General features: G+C 42.8%; 1 protein-coding gene across 2 annotated transcripts in view; it reads right to left on the minus strand.

Annotated features, from left to right (window-relative positions):
• Positions 1-1,438: 1,438 nt before the first annotated feature.
• Positions 1,439-20,883, minus strand: part of Ufc1 (Ubiquitin-fold modifier conjugating enzyme 1) — a 92,435-nt gene continuing 72,990 nt past the window's right edge. For both annotated transcript variants that reach the window (XM_068381508.1, XM_068381509.1), the window contains exons 4-5: positions 4,196-4,363; positions 1,439-1,752 (exon numbers count right to left, since the gene is read on the minus strand). In XM_068381508.1, the coding sequence (XP_068237609.1) occupies positions 1,675-1,752; positions 4,196-4,363 (246 nt within the window). In that variant the 3' untranslated portion in view covers positions 1,439-1,674. The remainder of the gene's footprint in view (positions 1,753-4,195; positions 4,364-20,883) is intronic.

A 20,883-nucleotide genomic window follows, 5' to 3' on the forward strand; every position in this document is an offset into this window, starting at 1 on the left:
TTTTTAACAGCGTCAACGAGTTGAAAAACAATTAAATGAAACTAAGAAAGTAATTACAGCTAATCTGAATTCCTTTATTAACTAAAACAAATATTGATACAAACACACTCGTGTGCGTATGCACAAACACACACACACAGGTGCAAGAATTGCTACGCAATAAGAGAGACGGTCGGGGAGGAGGTAGAGATGGTGACTGCGATAACATACCGTAACTCGTCACTGAAAGTAATGAAAATAAAAAATCAAAAGAAAAAAAATGTAAAAAATATGAAATATAAAAATTAAAAAAATAAATAAATAAGCTAAGTTAGATTAAAATTTCCGTAGTGTAACTTACGGTATGTTATCGCAGTCACCATCTCTACCTCCTCGCCGATCGTGTCTCCTCGTGCGTGTGTGTGTGTGTTTGCGCATACGTACACGAGTGTGTTTGTATCAATATTTGTTTTAGTTAATAAAGGAATTCAGATTCGCTGATATTGTTTTTTTAGTTACATTTAACTGTCTTTCAACTCGTTAACGCTGTTAAAAATCATATGTACACAACACAATTTTTGTTTAATGTCATTTTTGTTTAATATCTCTCTCTCTCTCTCGTCTCTAACACTAATAGTGAAGAAGAACAAGAGAGAGAGAGAGAGAGAGAGAGAGAGAGAGAGAGAGTATTTATTTAAATAACATGTCAACACCATGTCTACCTTCTCGCCGATCGTCTGTCTCTTCCTGGCGTAGCAAATCCTACACCTGCGTTGGTCTCTCTCTAAGGTAAAGTGGCAATAAAACACATTTTTTATTCATTATTTCTTTATAATTATCTTTTTTACATGCTTCTTTCATATTATGCAGTTATGTTATTGTTATGTGTAATTATGTGTAGCCATTTATTAAGGATTTATTATGGGTTTTTAGGCTGAGGAACGAATTAAATGAATTACCATGTATTCTTATGGGAAAATTCGTTTCTACATCCGAACATTTTCTACATCCGAAGTAGGTTGTGGAACGAATTAAATTCGTATGTAGAGGTACCACTGTAATGTGAAAAGGTTTTTTTTTTTTTTTCTGTTCAAAATCACTTTCGGTGTTTTGTTTTTAATTATTTATGCAGTCGTGTTTTGCTACGGCCATTTACTTATCCAGGAAGCATGAACATGATGTTCATATGCTAACAATAACAAACAATAAAAAAGATGTACGGTATGTCAAAGGAATCAAACTCTATACTATAGAATGTAATCCAGTAACAGAGTGGCTACAGCACAGCTTTGCCATTGGAAATTATGTGGTCAAGAACTATCACAAGGCCACTTATCCAGCTGGCACACTTACTCTCTTACACTGCAAAAAACAACATAAGAGGTAGGAGAATATCAACATCCCCAACTGCCTAAATGCAAAACAACCTGGAAATCTTATTAAAATTTGAAATAGAGTATGAAAACTTTGTTATTAAAATTTTATTCCAACAAACATGGTATAAACTTAATTGATTTTAAACTCTTAATTTCGTCAGATAACAGATCAATTCACAAAGATAGAAGAAAAGATTCACAGTGAAAAAATGTCAATTAAATAACTAAGATTTACATCATTTGACAAAAATGTTTATAAAAAAAATGCAAGATTGCTCACTGAAATTAAATGGTTTACCCGGATTGCTTCATGAAGTTGCTAAGATTTCTTCTCCACATAAGTGATTACCTCACGCTGGATCATATCTGGAATTTCTACTGCCAACCAAGGTCCAAGCTGTAAAGAAATAATAACATACTTTAGGGAACAAAAATCACTGAATTTCAAATTTACATGAAGGCTAAAAAAGAATAATTCCTTTTTCAACAACCAATAATAAAAATTTTATGGTTATCATTATTATTATTATTGCTAGCAAAGCTACAACCCTAGTTGGAAAACAGCTCTCAAATGTAACACCACTTTTCCTTCATACTTAAGAGATAATTATATCTTCTGTGTATACTATGTATACAGTATCACTATCATTTTTGTAATGCATGTACGTATACGTAGTGTATTTACTTATTTAATAAATAATTATGTTTTTACCGTTATTAATGTAATGGTTCGACATTAAGAGCGATGTAAAGTTGCGTAAAACAACATAACACATTCTATTTTTCCATTTAATATTTAAAGATGACCAATTATGCTGAACGAACATAAACTGGGGTACTACTGTAACGCCATCATCATAAATTACTCTATATCAGTCCTTTTCCCTTTACGATGTTACGCGGTGAAACAAGTTCTCTCCATTCTTTTCTATCCTGAACTTAGTTTTCCTGAATTTTTATCAGGTCAATGTCAACACCTATCCCATTTTTCTACAATTTCCCGAGGCTTCATCGCAGGTCATCTACGTCCTATCACTTCCTTGTTCACACTTTCTTACTAAATGTAGTTCTAAATAATTTCTAAACTATAATTCACGTGTAACCTTCAATTTAAAATATTGGCAAATTGCATTAAGTCAAACAGAGTCCAGAAAATACAAACAAAATCTAATGTTGGAGTCTTGAATTACTATGTTACTGTACTCTTATAACATTTTCTAGCACATTCTCATCAAGGTTTTTGCAGTGTTTGGCAATGCTAATTACTCCCCTTACTTTCTTAAATTGTGAATCTAAATATGAAAACCTTAGGCAAATCATTCAGCAAATAAACTTCCATATTACCCTTTCATTTGATTCCATCCTGTTTAAAAATAGTTGATGCCAAGCACAGTCCTTTGCTTTTTCACAGCAACTAAGCCAATTTAAAAATTTGAAATTTACTTTTATTTTAATTTAAGCAAATACATCATTATCCAAATATTATATCATGAAATTTATTCAATTGCGTTTTTCATAGCTTCTACTGCAACTTTTCAGAAATTCTTCTTCTTGGAAAACTAGAAGCAAGAAACATAACAAGAAGTACTGTAATACACTTTTTCTTACATTTCTTGTTTTCTATAATAACATTCAAACTAAGTGCAACTGCCTGGTTAAAAAAAGATATCATCAAATATTAATTTCCTAGGGTGGACTTGCATAAGCATTTTATTTAAATGAGCATTTTTTCAAATACCGACATGTGTTTTTATCACCTAACACCAGTTAACTTTTTCATCCAATTACTGTATGTGGTACATACATATACCAAGGCATTTCCCCCAATTTTGGGAGGTAGCCGACATCAAACAAATGAAACAAAAATAGGGGACATCTCCTCTCTACGTTCCTCCCAGCCTGACAAGGGACTCAACCGAGTTTGACTGGTACTGCTAGGGTGCCACAGCCCACCCTCCCCCGTTATCCACCACAGATGAAGCTTCATAACGCACAATCCCCTACTGCTGCAACCTCTGCGGTCAACCAAGGCACCGGAGGAAGCAGCAGGGCCTACCGGAACAGCGTCACAATCGCTCGCCATTCATTTCTATTTCTAGCACGCTCTCTTGCTTTTCTCACATCTATCCTCCTATCACTCCCTACAAATTTGAAACAACCATCATAAAAGCCTTCAGTCTAGTAGATATTCGTCTTAAGACAATTTAATAAATTTAATAATAACAAATATAAATCAACCTTTCCTAGCATATATAATTTTCTCATTTCAGTACAAAATTAATTCTTTTAATACACTAAAGTTTACGAACTGATATTCAGAAGCATACAGTACAAATAAAGAAAACTATTATCAAAGTAAATGAATGTATATAAGTATGAAAAGAGGATGCAAAGCAGTTTATAACTACACAGCAACATCTACTTCAAAAACTAGAGGGGCACTTAGTAGAGCGCAGACCTCCGCCGCGGCAGCTTATTTCTCGACCTTTTATTTGACTTTGACCTTAACATGTATTAAATGGCATGGATTTTTAAACACTAAAATATGACTCGAGTTTGAAGTCTCTATGACAACGATGTCCAAACTTAAGGCTAATTACGTGAATTGGACACTTTACTTGACCGTGACATTGATCTTTGACCTTGACCTTCCAAAATTTAATAATTTCCAACTTTTTACATAAAAGTTAATCCCCATAATTTCCATTACTCTACAATTAAAATTGTGGTCAGGAAGCTGTTCACAAACACATACACAAACAAATAGAGGCAGGGGAAAACATAACCTCCTTCCAACTTTGTAGGTGGAGTTAATAAAACAAAAAATAACAAGATCTTACCCCTAATGCCATAGCATGGGCAATGCCAAACTTAGGAACATTACGAGCCCAGAGAGGTTTAAAGTGGTCTGTCAAGCAGATTCGACCCCCTCTGTACATTTTGGCCGTTTTACCATCCAGTTCCGGCAATGCTATCTCAGGTGCTGTGGCTGGATATGTTACCGGAATCTGTAAGGACAGTTAAGAAATTACATTCTATTTCTGATATGCCACTAACTATACTTCATTGTAAGAAACTCAGAAAAGAATAAGTTGGGAGTTAATTCTTTGTCATTCAGCAAACTGAAAATTAGATGAAACATGAATGAGCTAGTATGAAAAAATTAGCAAATAAATCAAGTAAGAATTTAAAACAAATTTTTGTCAAATCAAATGCAGGCTATCATAATAATGGCCATGATCCCGATATAATTAAATTACAGCTCCCAGGTTACATTCTTTTGTCATAAAATGATAGGTAATGAATGGGGACAGTGGAATATTATTTAACAAAACCAATAACCTTTACCTTTACTCATTTTTACAGTGCAGTACAATATAGCCCTCCTAATTACCGATTATTTTACACAATTCACTTTTTAGAAATTTGGTATAATTTATACTAATGGTAAAATATGATATTTTAATTATAAAATAAATTTTTGAATATACTTACCCGGTGAATATATAATAGCTGCAACTCTGCGGCTCGACAGAAAACACACTAAAAAAACTCGCGAGCGATCGCTATGAAGGTTGCGGGTGTGCCCACCAGCGCCAACTGTCGGCCAGATACCACTCTTGTATGTAAACAAAACCTTCAATTCTTCTCGTCCCGCTGCGTCTCTATTGGGGAGGAAGGGAGGGTCATTTAATTTATATATTCACCGGGTAAGTATATTCAAAAATTTATTTTATAATTAAAATATCATTTTTAAATATTTAACTTAGCCGGTGAATATATAATAGCTGATTCACACCCAAGGAGGTGGGTAGAGACCAGTTAATTATGTTTACAGCGTATAAGCTAAGAGTTTTTTCATTTTGACAGTTATCAATATAACAAAACCAAAATATATAGGTACCTGGTAAGGAAGTTGACTTAGACGATTACTCTGCCTTGTAAGTCTGTCTTCCTCACGGAGCCCAGCGATCCTCTTAGGATGCTGACAGACTCCCAGGAGCTGAAGTATCAAGGGCTGCAACCCATACAACAGGACCTCATCAAACCCCTAATCTGGGCGCTCTCAAGAAATGACTTTGACCACCCGCCAAATCAACCAGGATGCGAAAGGCTTCTTAGCCTTCCGTACAACCCATAAAACAATATTAAAAACATTTCAAGAGACAGATTAAAAGGATATGGAATTAGGGAAGTGTAGTGGTTGAACCCTCACCCACTACTGCACTCGCTGCTACGAATGGACCCAGTGTGTAGCAGTCCTCGTAAAGAGTCTGGACATCTTTCAAGTAAAATGACGCGAACACTGACTTGCTTCTCCAAAAGGTCACGTCCATGATACTTTGCAGAGATCTATTTTGCTTGAAGGCCACGGAAGTTGCTATAGCTCTAATCTCGTGCGTCTTCACCTTAAGCAAAGATCGGTCTTCCTCACTCAAGTGGGAATGGGCTTCTCGTATTAAAAGTCTGATAAAATATGACAAAGCATTCTTTGACATAGGTAAGGATGGTTTCTTAACCGAACACCATAACGCTTCAGATTTACCTCGTAAAGGCTTAGTACGAGCTAAATAGAACTTAAGAGCTCTAACGGGGCATAGTACTCTCTCTAGTTCGTTGCCTACGATCTCTGACAAGCTAGGAATATCAAAAGATTTAGGCCAAGGACGAGAAGGCAGTTCATTCTTGGCCAGGAAACCAAGTTGAAGGGAACAAGTGGCTTTTTCTGTCGAAAAACCGATGTTCTTGCTGAAGGCATGAAGCTCACTGACTCTTTTAGCCGAGGCCAAGCACACCAGGAAAAGAGTCTTAAGAGTGAGATCCTTCAGGGAGGCTGAATGTAAAGGCTCAAACCTGTCTGACATGAGGAATCTTAGGACCACGTCTAAGTTCCATCCAGGAGTAGCCAAACGACGTTCCTTAGAGGTCTCAAAAGACTTAAGGAGATCTTGTAGATCTTTGTTGTTGGAAAGATCTAAGCCTCTATGCCGGAAGACCGAAGCCAACATGCTCCTGTAGCCCTTGATCGTGGGAGCTGAAAGGGAGCGAACTCTTCTCAGGTATAAGAGAAAATCAGCGATTTGGGCTACAGAGGTACTGGACGAGGATACAGATACTGACTTGCACCAGTCTCGGAAGATTTCCCACTTCGATTGGTAAACTCTAATGGTAGAAGCTCTCCTCGCTCTTGCAATCGCACTGGCTGCCTCCTTCGAAAAGCCTCTAGCTCTAGAAAGTCTTTCGATAGTCTGAAGGCAGTCAGACAAAGAGCGTGGAGGCTTTGGTGTACCTTCTTTACGTGGGGCTGACGTAATAGGTCCACTCTTAGAGGAAGACTTCTTGGAAAGTCTACCAGCCATCGAAGTACCTCGGTGAACCATTCTCTCGCGGGCCAGAGGGGAGCAACTAACGTCAACCTTGTCCCTTCGTGAGAGGCGAATTTCTGCAGTACCTTATTGACAATCTTGAATGGTGGGAATGCGTAAAGGTCTAGGTGAGACCAATCTAGGAGAAAGGCGTCTATATGTATTGCTGCTGGGTCTGGTACTGGAGAGCAATAGATTGGAAGCCTCTTGGTCATCGAGGTTGCAAAGAGGTCTATTGTGGGTTGACCCCAAGTCGCCCAAAGCCTCTTGCACACGTCCTTGTGGAGGGTCCATTCGGTAGGAATTACCTGACCCCTCCGACTGAGGCAATCTGCTAGAACGTTCAAGTCGCCCTGGATAAATCTCGTCACCAGGGAGATGCCTCGATCTCTTGACCAGATGAGCAGGTCCCTTGCGATCTCGTACAGTGTCAGGGAGTGGGTGCCTCCTTGCTTGGAAATGTACGCCAAGGCTGTGGTGTTGTCCGAGTTGATCTCCACCACTTTGTCTCGAAGGAGACCCTCGAAGCTCATCAAGGCCAGGTGTACCGCCAAAAGCTCCTTGGCGTTGATGTGCATACTCCTCTGACTTGAGGTCCACAGACCTGAGCATTCCCGACTGTCCAGTGTCGCACCCCAACCCAGATCCGATGCGTCTGAGAAAAGAACGTGGTCTGGTTTCTGAACTGCTAGAGGAAGTCCCTCTCGTAGACTGATATTGTCTTTCCACCAATTCAGGCAAGCCTTTACTGTTTCGGAAATCGGGATCGAGACCGCCTCTAGCGTCTTGTCCTTTTTCCAGTGAAACGCTAGATGGAATTGTAGAGGTCGGAGGTGTAGCCTTCCTAGTGAGACAAACTGCTCCAGGGATGATAGAGTTCCTACTAGACTCATCCAATTCCTGACTGAGCAACGTTCTCTCTTCAACATCCTTTGGATTACGAGCAGGGCTTGATCTATTCTGGGGGCAGACGGAAAAGCCCGAAAAACTGGACTGCGAATCTCCATCCCTAAATACAGTATAGTTTGGGATGGGATCAGCTGAGACTTTTCCATATTGACCAGAAGTCCCAATTCCTTGGTCAGATCCAATGTCCAATTGAGATCCTTCAGACAGGGATGACTGGACGAGGCTCTGAGAAGCCAGTCGTCCAAGTAAAGGGAGGCTCGGATACCCGATAAATGGAGGAATTTTGCCACATTCCTCATAAGCCTCGTAAACACGAGAGGAGCAGGACTTAGGCCAAAGCACAGGGCCCGAAACTGGTACACCACATTGTCGAACACAAATCTCAGAAAAGGTTGGGAATCTGAGTGAATGGGGATGTGGAAGTAGGCGTCTCTTAGGTCGAGAGAGACCATCCAGTCTCCCTTTCTGACCGCTGCTAAGACTGACTTCGTGGTCTCCATTGTGAACTTTGTCTTTGTGACAAAGACGTTCAGAGCACTGACGTCTAGCACCGGTCTCCAACCTCCTGTCTTCTTCGGTACTAGGAAGAGACGGTTGTAAAACCCCGGTGATTGAAGGTCCGAGACTTTGACCACCGCTCCCTTCTCTAGCAAAAGAGACACTTCTAGTTTCAGGGCTTGCCTCTTTGCTTCCTCTCGGTACTTGGGAGAGAGATCGATGGGGGAAGTCGCTAGAGGAGGTTTGTGTACAAATGGAATTTTGTACCCCTCTCTGAGCAACCTCACAGACTGTTGATCTGCGCCTCTCTTCTCCCAGGCTCGCCAGAAGTTCTTGAGTCTGGCACCTACTGCTGTCTGAAGCTGCGGGCAGTCAGACTCTGCCACGCGAGGACTTGGCTCCTTTCCTCTTTCCTCTCTTTCCTTCGGCACGAGTACTTCCCCTGCTGGGGGCTCTGCCACGAAAGGGCGGAATAAACCTGGACGCTGGAGTGTCTATCCTAGGTCTAGCAGAAAAGGTAGTCGAAGAGTTCCCTTTGCGAGCAGAGGACGCTACCAAGTCATGGGTGTCCTTCTGCACTAGAGACAACGCTATGTCCTTAACCAAAAGTTCAGGAAACAAGAACTTAGATAAAGGGGCAAAGAGTAGCTCAGATCGTTGACAGGGCGTCACTCCTGCTGACAGAAAAGAGCACAGAGACTCTCGCTTCTTTAGGACTCCTGAAGTAAACGAAGAGGAGAGCTCATTGGATCCATCGCGGATGGCCTTATCCATGCAGGACATAATGAGCAAGGAGACATCTCTATCGGACAAAGAGATTTTCGTACTCAAGGCTCCCAAACACCAGTCAAGGAAGTTGAAAACTTCAAACGCTCTAAAAATGCCTTTAAGTAGATGGTCAAGGTCTGAGGATGACCAACTAATCTTCGAGCGTCTCATGGCTAGGCGTCGGGGAGAGTCTACAAGACTTGAGAAGTCGCCCTGGGCAGAGGCAGGAACTCCCAAGCCGAGAACTTCTCCCGTGGCATACCAGACGCTCGATCTAGACGAGAGTTTAGATGGGGGGAAGGCAAAGGCCGTCTTCCCTAAACTCCTCTTGGTTTTCAACCAATCGCCTAACAGCCGTAAAGCTCTCTTGGATGAGCGAGAGAGAACGAGTTTTGTAAAGGCTGGCATGTCAGCAGGTACGCCTAAAACAAACTCAGACGGCGGCGAACGAGGAGCCACAGAGACAAAGTGTTCAGGAAACAACTCTTTAAAAATGAGCATGACTTTTTTAAAGTCCATAGACGGCGGAACTGCTCTCGGCTCATCAATATCTGAAGGATGATCCTCAGGCTGAGGGTCAGCAACGTCCTCATCCAAAAGTTCCTCATCTGATAACTGATGAGAAACAAGCAAAGGGGTTGGCAATGCTTGACACGCAGCGTCCACCCGCACTGGTGCATAAGTGGCGGAGCAGGACGCAGCGTCCTGAAACTGCTTGACAGTCTGGGAACTGTCAACAACAACAGGTGCGTGAGGACGCACGGCGTCCACCCGAGACTGTTTAGACCGCCTAGGCTGCGCAGTCAAAACAACTCTAGGTTGCGGAGGTTGACGCACAGCGTCAAAACAAGTCAACTCCGATGGTTGGCGAACGTCCTGAACGTCACCAGTCGCATCAGCGAGTTGCCTAACGTCCACATGCGGCTGAAAATCCACACGAGACCGCATCGAGTGTGGTACTACCCCAACCGCTTGACGTGAGATGGCTACACCAACGTCAACAGGACGCACAACAGAACGCTTGGGTGGCTGAAGGCCAGGATCTCTATGAGATAAACGGCTAGGCTCAACGGAAACCTTATCTGCATTGTAGTCTTCCATAAGGGACGCAAGCTTAGACTGCATGTCCTGCAGTATAACCCATTTAGGGTCTACGGGAACGGGTGCGGTAACAGCCGGGGTTAGCGTCTGAGACGGCACAACTTTGCCTTGCTTAGGCGGCGAGCAGTCATCCGATGACAGCAACGGGTCCGAACTGTCCCAATGACTACATCCAGGACGTTGGACCTGTCCTGAAGGGACCGACTTCCGTTTAAGAGGCCTAGAAACCTTGTTCCATGGTTTCTTGCGTGAAAAGCCTTCGGAAGACGAGGTAAAAATGGGCTCTCTCGTCTTATGGTAGGGGCGATCTTGATGAGATACGCCTGATACCATAGAGGGAACGTCTGTTCGCTGATCAAGGCCTCTCGAACCCATAAGTCGTACGACATTACTTCTCCCCTGGGCTTGGGAGCTTGCAAGAGGTCCCGGACTAGGTGAACGACAGGCACGAACAGACGAACCCTCGGTCGCAACACTGTTCACAACACTTTGCGCACTAATCACTTTCCCACTTTCCGCCGTGGCACTATGGCACTTAAGTTCCTTCACGTCAGCCATGAGTTGATTACGGTCACTTGCTAACGCTTCAACTCTCTCCCCCAAGGCATGAATAGCACGTAACATGTCTTGCATAGACGGTTCCTGAGTGCTAGGAGGGGGGTTAGGAACAACCACTACAGGGGAAGGATTAGGTTCAGGGGCATGTGGAGAGGAAAAATCTACGGACCTAGATGAACTTCTCCTTACCCTATCTCTCTCTAGTCTACGTGCATATTTATCGTATTCGAGCCAATCGAATTCCGAAAGGCCCACGCATTCCTCACACCGATCTCCCAATTGACAGGTTTTACCCCGACAATTGGAACAAACAGTATGTGGGTCGAGAGAAGCCTTTGGAAGACGCCTATTACAGTCCCTAGCATTACACTTTCGAAATCTAGGTACTTGAGAAGGGTCAGCCATTTTGAATTAGTCAAAGAAAATTCCAAAAACAATCCAAGTCATCAACAAATAATCCGATTCAATAAAGAGTTCAAGAGTTTATGTTGAGGAAAAACACCTGCACTGCGAAAGCTCAAACCAAAATAAAGTACTTCACCAAATATGATGGGAAAACTCCAGGTTCTACAGCGAGTATGAATACATCTTGTCGTCAACGTTGACAGAGAAGAATTGAAGGTTTTGTTTACATACAAGAGTGGTATCTGGCCGACAGTTGGCGCTGGTGGGCACACCCGCAACCTTCATAGCGATCGCTCGCGAGTTTTTTGAGTGTGTTTTCTGTCGAGCCGCAGAGTTGCAGCTATTATATATTCACCGGCTAAGTTAAATATTTAAAAACAGTATGTATTACTAAATTTTTACTACTGTAAGAGGTAAAAGAAAAGAAAATGCTGGTGTATGAAAGAGTAAGAAACGTGAAGCAATGAAAACGTAACACAGTATAAGAAATTTGTAAGACTTTACTATATAATAATTTACAAAAATCTGGTACAGTTTGATGGTAGGTAACCAACACATTTTCTATTCAAGATTCCCTGATTCAAATTTGAAAAAATAAGGGGAATGGTTTTGGTGAAATTATAGTGTTTTGAATAATACGGATAAATGAAGAGAGGAACCGCACATAACAATGTCGGATTCCATTTAACCCTTTTACCCCCAGAGGACGTACTGGTACGTTTCACAAAACTCATCCCTTTACCCCCATGTACGTACCGGTACGTTCTTGCAAAAAAATATTTTAATTATAAAATAAATTTTTGAATATACTTACCCGGTGAATATGTAGCTGCAACTCTGTTGCTCGACAGACAAAAACTGTACAAAAAAACTCGCCAGCGATCACTATACAGGTTGCGGGTGTGCCCATCAGCGCCATCTGTCGGCCAGATACCAAGCTCTATGTAAACAAAGACTCAATTTTCTCCTCGTCCCACTGCGTCTCTATTGGGGAGGAAGGGAGGGTCATTTAATTTATATATTCACCGGGTAAGTATATTCAAAAATATATTTTATAATTAAAATATCATTTTTAAATATTTAACTTAGCCGGTGAATATATAGCTGATTCACACCCAGGATGGTGGGTAGAGACCAGTAAAATATGTTTACATTTTATGAGCTAAGAGTTTTTATTTCATTTTAGAAGTTATCAAAATAACAAAAACAAAATAAATAGGTACCTGGTAAGGAAGTCGACTTGAACGATTACTCTGCCTTATAAGTACGTCTTCCTTACGGAGCCTCGCGATCCTCTTAGGATGCTGATAGACCCCTAGGAGCTGAAGTATTAAGGGCTGCAACCCATACAACAGGACCTCATCAAACCCCTAATCTGGGCGCTCTCAAGAAATGACTTTGACCACCCGCCAAATCAACCAGGATGCGAAAGGCTTCTTAGCCTTCCGGACAACCCATAAAAAACAACATTAAAAACATTTCAAGAGACAGATTAAAAGGATATGGAATTAGGGAATTGTAGTGGTTGAGCCCTCACCCACTACTGCACTCGCTGCTACGAATGGTCCCAGTGTGTAGCAGTTCTCGTAAAGAGACTGGACATCCTTTAGATAAAAAGACGCGAACACTGACTTGCTTCTCCAATAGGTTGCGTCCATTATACTTCGCAGAGATCTATTTTGCTTAAAGGCCACGGAAGTTGCAACAGCTCTAACTTCGTGCGTCTTCACTTTAAGCAAAGCTCGGTCTTCCTCACTCAGATGTGAATGAGCTTCTCGTATTAACAATCTGATAAAGTATGATAAAGCATTCTTTGACATAGGCAAAGATGGTTTCTTAACTGAACACCATAAAGCTTCAGATTGGCCTCGTAAAGGTTTGGTACGCTTTAAATAGAACTTAAGAGCTCTAACAGGGCATAAGACTCTTTCTAGTTCATTGCCTACGATCTCCGATAAGCTGGGAATATCGAAAGATTTAGGCCAAGGCCGAGAAGGCAGCTCATTTTTGGCTAGAAAACCAAGTTGTAGCAAACAGGCGGCTTTTTCTGACGAAAATCCGATGTTCTTGCTGAAGGCATGAATCTCACTGACTCTTTTAGCCGAGGCTAAGCATACCAGGAAAAGAGTCTTTAGAGTGAGATCTTTCAGGGAGGCTGATTGTAACGGCTCAAACCTGTCTGACATGAGGAATCTTAGCACCACGTCTAAATTCCATCCAGAGGTAGCCAAACGACGCTCCTTGGTGGTCTCAAAAGACTTAAGGAGGTCTTGAAGATCTTTATTGTTGGAAAGATCTAAGCCTCTATGCCGGAAGACCGATGCCAACATGCTTCTGTAGCCCTTGATAGTGGGAGCTGAAAGGGATCGTCCTTTTCTCAGGTATAAGAGAAAATCAGCTATTTGAGCTACAGAGGTACTGGTCGAGGATACAGAAACTGACTTGCACCAGTCTCGGAAGACTTCCCACTTCGACTGGTAGACTCTAATGGTGGACGCTCTCCTTGCTCTAGCAATCGCACTGGCTGCCTCCTTCGAAAAGCCTCTAGCTCTCGAGAGTCTTTCGATAGTCTGAAGGCAGTCAGACGAAGAGCGAGGAGGCTTTGGTGTACCTTCTTTACGTGAGGCTGACGTAGAAGGTCCACCCTTAGAGGAAGACTTCTGGGAACGTCTACTAGCCATCGAAGTACCTCGGTGAACCATTCTCTCGCGGGCCAGAGGGGAGCAACTAACGTCAACCTTGTCCCTTCGTGAGAGGCGAACTTCTGCAGTACCTTGTTGACAATCTTGAACGGTGGGAATGCGTAGAGATCCAGATGTGACCAATCTAGGAGGAAGGCATCTATATGTATTGCTGCTGGGTCCGGGACTGGGGAGCAATAGATTGGAAGCCTCTTGGTCAGCGAGGTTGCAAAGAGATCTATGGTTGGTTGGCCCCAAGTCGCCCAAAGTCTCTTGCACACATCCTTGTGGAGGGTCCATTCTGTTGGAATTACTTGCCCTTTCCGACTGAGACAATCTGCTATGACATTCAAGTTGCCTTGGATGAACCTCGTTACTAGGGAGATGTCTTGACCTTTTGACCAGATGAGCAGGTCCCTTGCGATCTCGTACAACGTCAGTGAGTGGGTACCTCCTTGTTTGGAGATGTACGCCAAGGCCGTGGTGTTGTCTGAGTTTACTTCCACCACTTTGCCTCGAAGGAGAGACTTGAAGCTTTTCAAGGCCAGATGTACTGCCAACAGCTCCTTGCAGTTGATATGCATGCTCCTCTGACTCGAGTTCCTCAGTCCTGAGCATTCCCGACCGTCTAGTGTCGCGCCCCAGCCCACGTCCGATGCGTCCGAGAAGAGAACGTGTTTGGGAGTCTGAACAGCCAGGGGAAGACCCTCTCTTAGGTTGATATTGTCCTTCCACCAAGTCAGACAAGACTTTATCTTTTCGGAAATCGGGATCGAGACCGCTTCTAGCGTCTTGTCCTTTTTCCAGTGAAAAGCTAGATGGTATTGAAGCGGACGGAGGTGTAGTCTTCCTAGTGACACAAATTGTTCCAGGGATGACAGCGTCCCTACCAGACTCATCCACAGCCTGACTGAGAAGCGTTCCTTCTTCAGCATGTTCTGGATGAATAACAGGGCTTGACTTATTCTGGGGGCCGACGGAAAAGCCCGAAAAGCTAGACTGTGAATCTCCATCCCTAAATACACAATAGTTTGGGATGGGACCAGTTGTGACTTTTCCAAATTGACTAGGAGTCCCAATTCCTTGGTCAGATCTAGAGTCCACTTGAGATCCTTCAGACAGCGACGACTGGAAGAGGCTCTGAGAAGCCAGTCGTCCAAATAAAGGGAGGCTCGGATGTCCGATAAGTGGAGGAATTTGGCCACATTCCTCATCAGCCTCATAAACACGAGAGGAGCTGTGCTTAGGCCAAAGCACAGGGCCCGAAACTGGTAGACCACATTTTCGAAAACGAATCTCAGAAAAGGTTGGGAGTCTGAGTGAATGGGGACGTGGAAGTAGGCGTCCCTTAGGTCTAGGGAGACCATCCAGTCTTCCCTTCTGACCGCTGCTAAGACTGACTTTGTGGTCTCCATGGAGAACTTCGTCTTTGTGACAAAGACATTCAGAGCACTGACGTCTAGCACCGGTCTCCAACCTCCTGTCTTCTTTGAAACTAGGAAGAGGCGGTTGTAGAATCCCGGTGATTGAAGGTCCGAGACTTTGACCACCGCTCCCGTCTCTAGCAAAAGAGACACTTCCAGTTTCAGGGCTTGTCTCTTTTCTTCCTCTCTGTACCTGGGAGAGAGATCGAAGGGAGACGTTGCTAGAGGGGGTTTGCGTACAAAAGGGATTTTGTACCCCTCTCTGAGCAACTTCACAGATTGTGAATCTGCGCCTCTCCTCTCCCAGGCTTGCCAGAAGTTCTTGAGTCTGGCTCCCACTGCTGTCTGAAGTTGCGGGCAGTCAGACTCTGCCCTTAGAGGACTTGGATCCTTTCCTCTTCCCTCGCTTCCCTTCGGCACGAGCACCTCCTCTGCTGGAGGCTCTGCCACGAAAGGGCGGAATAAAGCGAGACGCTGGAGTGTCTATCCTCGGTCTAGCGGCAGATGAAGGCAAAGGGGGAGCTTTGCGAGCTGAGGACGCAACTAGATCGTGAGTGTCCTTCTGCACTAACGAAGCAGCAATTTCCTTTATCAAGACTTCTGGAAACAGGCACTTGGAAAGGGGAGCAAAGAAAAGCTCAGATCTCTGGCATGGTGTAACTCCAGCAGACAGGAACGAGCAGAGAGAGACTCGCTTTTTCAGGACTCCGGACGTGAATGAGGCAGCTAGCTCATTGGACCCATCACGGACGGCCTTGTCCATGCAGGACATAATGAGCAAAGAAATATCTTTATCTGTCGAGGAGATTTTCCTGCTCAGGGCTCCTAAGCACCAGTCTAAAAAGTTAAAGACTTCAAAAGCCCTAAAGATCCCTTTCATAAGGTGGTCCAGGTCCGATGATGACCAACAAATCTTCGAGCGTCTCATGGCAAGGCGGCGGGGAGAGTCTACAAGACTTGAGAAGTCGCCCTGGGCAGAGGCAGGAACTCCCAAGCCGAGAACTTCTCCCGTGGCATACCAGACGCTCGATCTAGAAGAGAGTTTAGCTGGGGGAAAGGCAAATGCTGTCTTCCCTAAACTCTTCTTGGACTCTAACCAGTCTTCTATCAGCCGCAAAGCTCTCTTAGACGAGCGTGCGAGGACGAGTCTAGTAAAGGCAGGTGCGGTAGAAGGCATGCCTAATACAAACTCTGACGGCGGAGAACGAGGAGCCACAGAAACAAACTGGTCAGGAAACAACTCTTTGAATATAGCCAAGACTTTTCTAAAGTCCAAAGATGGTTGAGTTGACTTAGGCTCGTCCAGTTCTGATTGTTGATCGTCATGTTGTTCAGCAACATCATCATCAGAAAGTTCCTCATCCGAAAACTGATGAGGAAACGGCAACGGAGTGGGCAACGTCTGGTTCGCTGAGTCCGGTCGCACTGGTGCATGCGTGACGGAGCCGGACGCAACGTCATGGAACTGCTGCACAGTCTGTGAACTGTCAACAACCATGGGAGCGCGAGGACGCACAGCGTCCACCCGAGACTGTCTAGACCGACTGGGTTGAGCAGTGGAAACCACACCGGGTTGCGGAGGTTGACGCACCGCGTCAAAACAAGTCACCTCTGATGGTTGTTGAACGTCCTGAACGTCAACAACCACCTCCGTGCGTCGCTTAACGTCAACGTGCGGCTGGCAACCCACACTGGATCGCATAGGTGGAGGAACCACCTCAACTGGTAGACGCGAGAAGGTTACCTCAGCGTCAACAGGACGCACAACCGATTGCTTGGAAGGTTGTTGGCTAGGAGGTACGGTAGCAACCTTCTCCGCATGAAAGTCCTGCATCAAAGACGTAAGCTTGGACTGCATGTCTTGCAGCAAAGCCCATTTAGGGTCTACGGGAGCAGGTGCGGCGACAGACGGTGTTAGTGACTGAAGCGGTACCGCTTTGCCTCTCTTAGGCGGTGAGCAGTCATCAGATGACGGCAACGAGTCCGAACTGACCCAGTGGCTACAACCGGGACGTTGGACTTGTCCTGAAGGGACCGATTTACGTTTTAAAGGTCGTGAGACCTTGGTCCAAAGTTTCTTACGAGAAACACCTTCAGACGACGAGGTATAAATGGGCGCTCTCGTCTTACGTAGGTAGGGGCGATCTTGGGGAGATACGCCTGATACCATGGAGGGAACGTCTGTTCACTGATTAAAGCCTCTCGAACCCATACGTCGTGCGACATTGCTTCTCCCCTGGACTTGGGAGCTTGCAAGAGGTCCCGGACTAGGAGGACGACAGGCACGAACAGACGAACCCTCAAGCGCAACACTGTTCACAACACTTTCACTTGGCACTTTATCACTTCCCACTGCACTTTGGCACTTAAGCTCCTTAACATCCGCCATGAGTTGATTGCGGTCACTTGCAAGGGACTCAACTCTCTCCCCCAGGGCATGGATGGCACGCATCATGTCAGCCATCGATGGTTCCTGAGTGCTAGGAGGGGGGTTAGGAACAACCACTACAGGGGAAGGAATAGGTTGTGGGGCATGAGGAGAGGAAACATCAATAGACCTAGAACAGAGGTTCTCAATGGGGGTGAAATTCACCCCCAGGGGTGAATTTTGGGTTTTCAGGGGGTGAATTGTGACCGAAGTAAGTTTATGGGAAAGTAGAGCAATTATAGGCTTTTGCATGTCTGGCCTGTCACGTGGGCTGGGATTATTCCTGTGCTGGCCCAGGAAAAATGGATTGGACAGTAATATACAAGTGACCACCCAAGTTAATCCTAGGATTGGAAAAGGTACTGAGGAAGAGACAGATGGCTAGGGAATAAGTAGGCCCCAAGAAAATCACTTGGCAACCCCAAGGTTGCGAACTCCTGGACTATAAATGAGAAGCTAATACCAATTTCATTCTTGAATTGTCATCAGTAAGTGTCGTTGTGAACCTTATTTCCAGTATATTATCTTGAAGACTTCAAGTAAGTAAATACAATAATTTTGTTTCTTCAACTGATTATGCATGCATGTGTCCGTGTTTTCTGTTTTTAGTTTTTATCATCATTTCAATTGGTATTTTTTTGGTAAATAGGGATTTTGGGCTTCTTCAGGGATTTCGGTATTCTTCTGAAAATATATAGAATATATAAAAATATAAATGAAAAAATACAAAAAGTATACAAAATTATTTAAAGATAAAAAACTAACTTAATAATTATAAAAGTGTCTATAAAAAAAAACTTAAGTTATTTAGTTAAACAATCCCCCAAAAATATAAATTATATATATTTTTCTAAATCATTCTTTGCATTTTTTGTGAGTATTTTGTTGGTCTTGCACTCACATTGGTGACTGTGCTTCTCTAGTTTAGTTTTTGTGATATTAACAGGGACCATAATCTCCCATATTTGTGCATTTTACACATTCTTTTTGTGCTTCACTGTCATTATTTACTCTGAAACCACCAGAGATGAGGCAACATTTGCAAAATGTTCACCCTCATCATGTAGACAAGAACAAAAACTTTTGAACACCATTGGAATGCTCTCAAAAAGATGAGGCTGGTTTCAACAGAAAATTTTAAAGAGAAAAACGATAAAATTGCTGAAGCTTCCTATGTCGTAGGACTTGAAATAGCAAAGCAGATAAAAAAAAACATACAATTGGAGAAAATTTTATCAAGCCTTGCGATCTCAAAATGGTGGAAATTGTGTTGGGAAATGAAATGAAGGTTCCATTATCAAACAGTACTGTTCAAAGGAGGATGGGTGACATAGCCACTGACATCAAGGATCAAGTTGTGCCGGAGATAAAGTCTTCAGCATTTGGCTTATTTTCAATTCAACTTGATGAATCAACTGATGTGGCATCATGTTCCCAGTTGATGGTGTTTGCAAGATTTGTTCACTCAGGTTCATTTAAAGAGGAGTTTCTCTTTTTTTCTCCTATTGAACTAACTACCAAGGCCTCTGATATTTTGGTGAAGGTTTCATCTTTTTTTGAATCAGAAAATCTTTCGTGGGATAATGTCAGTGGGTGTTGTTCATATGGAGCACCAGCTTTGTTAGGGACAAAATCAGGATTCCAAGTATGTGTGAAAAAGCGAGCTCCAAAAGTGAAAGACATTCATTGTATGATCCATCGTCAGGCACTGGCCTAAAAAATACTTCCTGCTCCGCTAGAGAAGGTTTTGGATCAAACAATTAAGATTGTAAATTTCGTCAAGGGAGGGGCACTCAACTCACGACTTTTCAAGTAATTATGTACTGTTATAGGTTGCAACCCATCATTCGCTTCTTTTTCAAACGAATGTTCTTTGACTGTCAAGAGGAAATTTAACTGAACGAGTATTTGAGCTTAGATATGAGCTCAAATTGTGCTTTGAAGTGCAAGGTAAAACAGAATTCCCTGCTGGCTGAGTGATTAGGAATGGATCATGCGTCTTGCGTATTTGGTTGATATATTTGGGCAACTGAATAAACTGAATCTTCAGATGCAACGAAAGAATACAAACATTATAAAATTCATAGATGCCTTGAAAACTTTCACGAGCAAGCTTGTAAATTGGAAGAAAAGGGTAAATGCAGAAAATCATGCAATGTTTGAGAAACTGTCATCCATTCTTGATGTTTGTGGTGAAGACAAGGTGCTTCCACAATTTGCAAAAATGAAATTTTGCAGCATTTGACAGCACTGGAAAATTAATTCAGACGATATTTTCCCGAACGTAGTGATGATGAGTTGGATTTAGTCAGAAATCCATTCAAACTGTCAGTTGAAAAAGTTCCTGAGGATTGTCAAGATAAGTTTTTGGAGTTGAAAACTGATTTGGGTGTAAGAGATATTTTCGATGAGAAATCAATAACAGAATTTTGGCCTCTGATCTGCCATTCCTACCCAAAAGTGGCAGAAATGGCTATCAGTGTATTGCTTCCGTTTGTATAAACATATCTTTGTGAGTCAGGCTTATTCAGTAGATTGGAGGTAGAAAATGACCTACGTTGTGCCCTTTCAAGCACTCATCCGCGTATCCCAGAATTGGCTAAGAAAAAAACAATCACAGGTTTTGTCAATCGATGAACTGTAATCTTCTGAATAAAAATAATTACAGATTTATAATATCTTGTTACCCTATCGAACTTTTTGTTTATTGCATTAGCTTCAGTTTGGCCTGTTAAGTAGTTCTTATAAATAAATAAAAAACTATTTTACTTTTATCCCAGTTTTATATATCTCGATATTTCTAATTTGCATATAATTTGTAATATTCCATTATAAAAATAATCCATGTAAAGCTGTAAATGTATAATATATTTTGAAAAAAAAAAGAAAAACAAGGATTTCTGGGGGGCCTGTGACGGCCGGTGAGAAAGGTCCTTCCTTATACCTTTCCTAATATAAATCTTCCAAATATACTAGAGAAAGATAAAAGCATGGAATGCAGAGGTTACAACCCTCGCGCGAACACCTTGTAGGTGTCGTGTATTAAACAAAGGCGTGTGTAAACCACTATTCACAGGTTGTCTTCCATTTAGATAATCCCTTCATCAATGGGGAGGGCCGTGACAGGCCCTAGATAACATGGTTGAACTCCCCAACGACACCTACCACGCGCGCCCTCTAGGACATCCTTCTTTAATTGGACTTAAAGCAAGCATAGTTTTTTTTGGGCACAGTGTTTTTTCGAAGAATTTCTCGTTATTTCAACATGACTGACGTTGTTACTTCACCCTTACCAATGTTAAGTACCATAGTTTGTTTTGGCAGTTTTTGACAGTACCGGGCATTTGTTCTATTTCCATTATGGTGGTTTTTAGTTTTGGAAGCGATTGT

Source organism: Palaemon carinicauda, chromosome 10 (assembly GCF_036898095.1).
Source record: "Palaemon carinicauda isolate YSFRI2023 chromosome 10, ASM3689809v2, whole genome shotgun sequence".
NCBI lineage: Eukaryota > Metazoa > Arthropoda > Malacostraca > Decapoda > Palaemonidae > Palaemon > Palaemon carinicauda.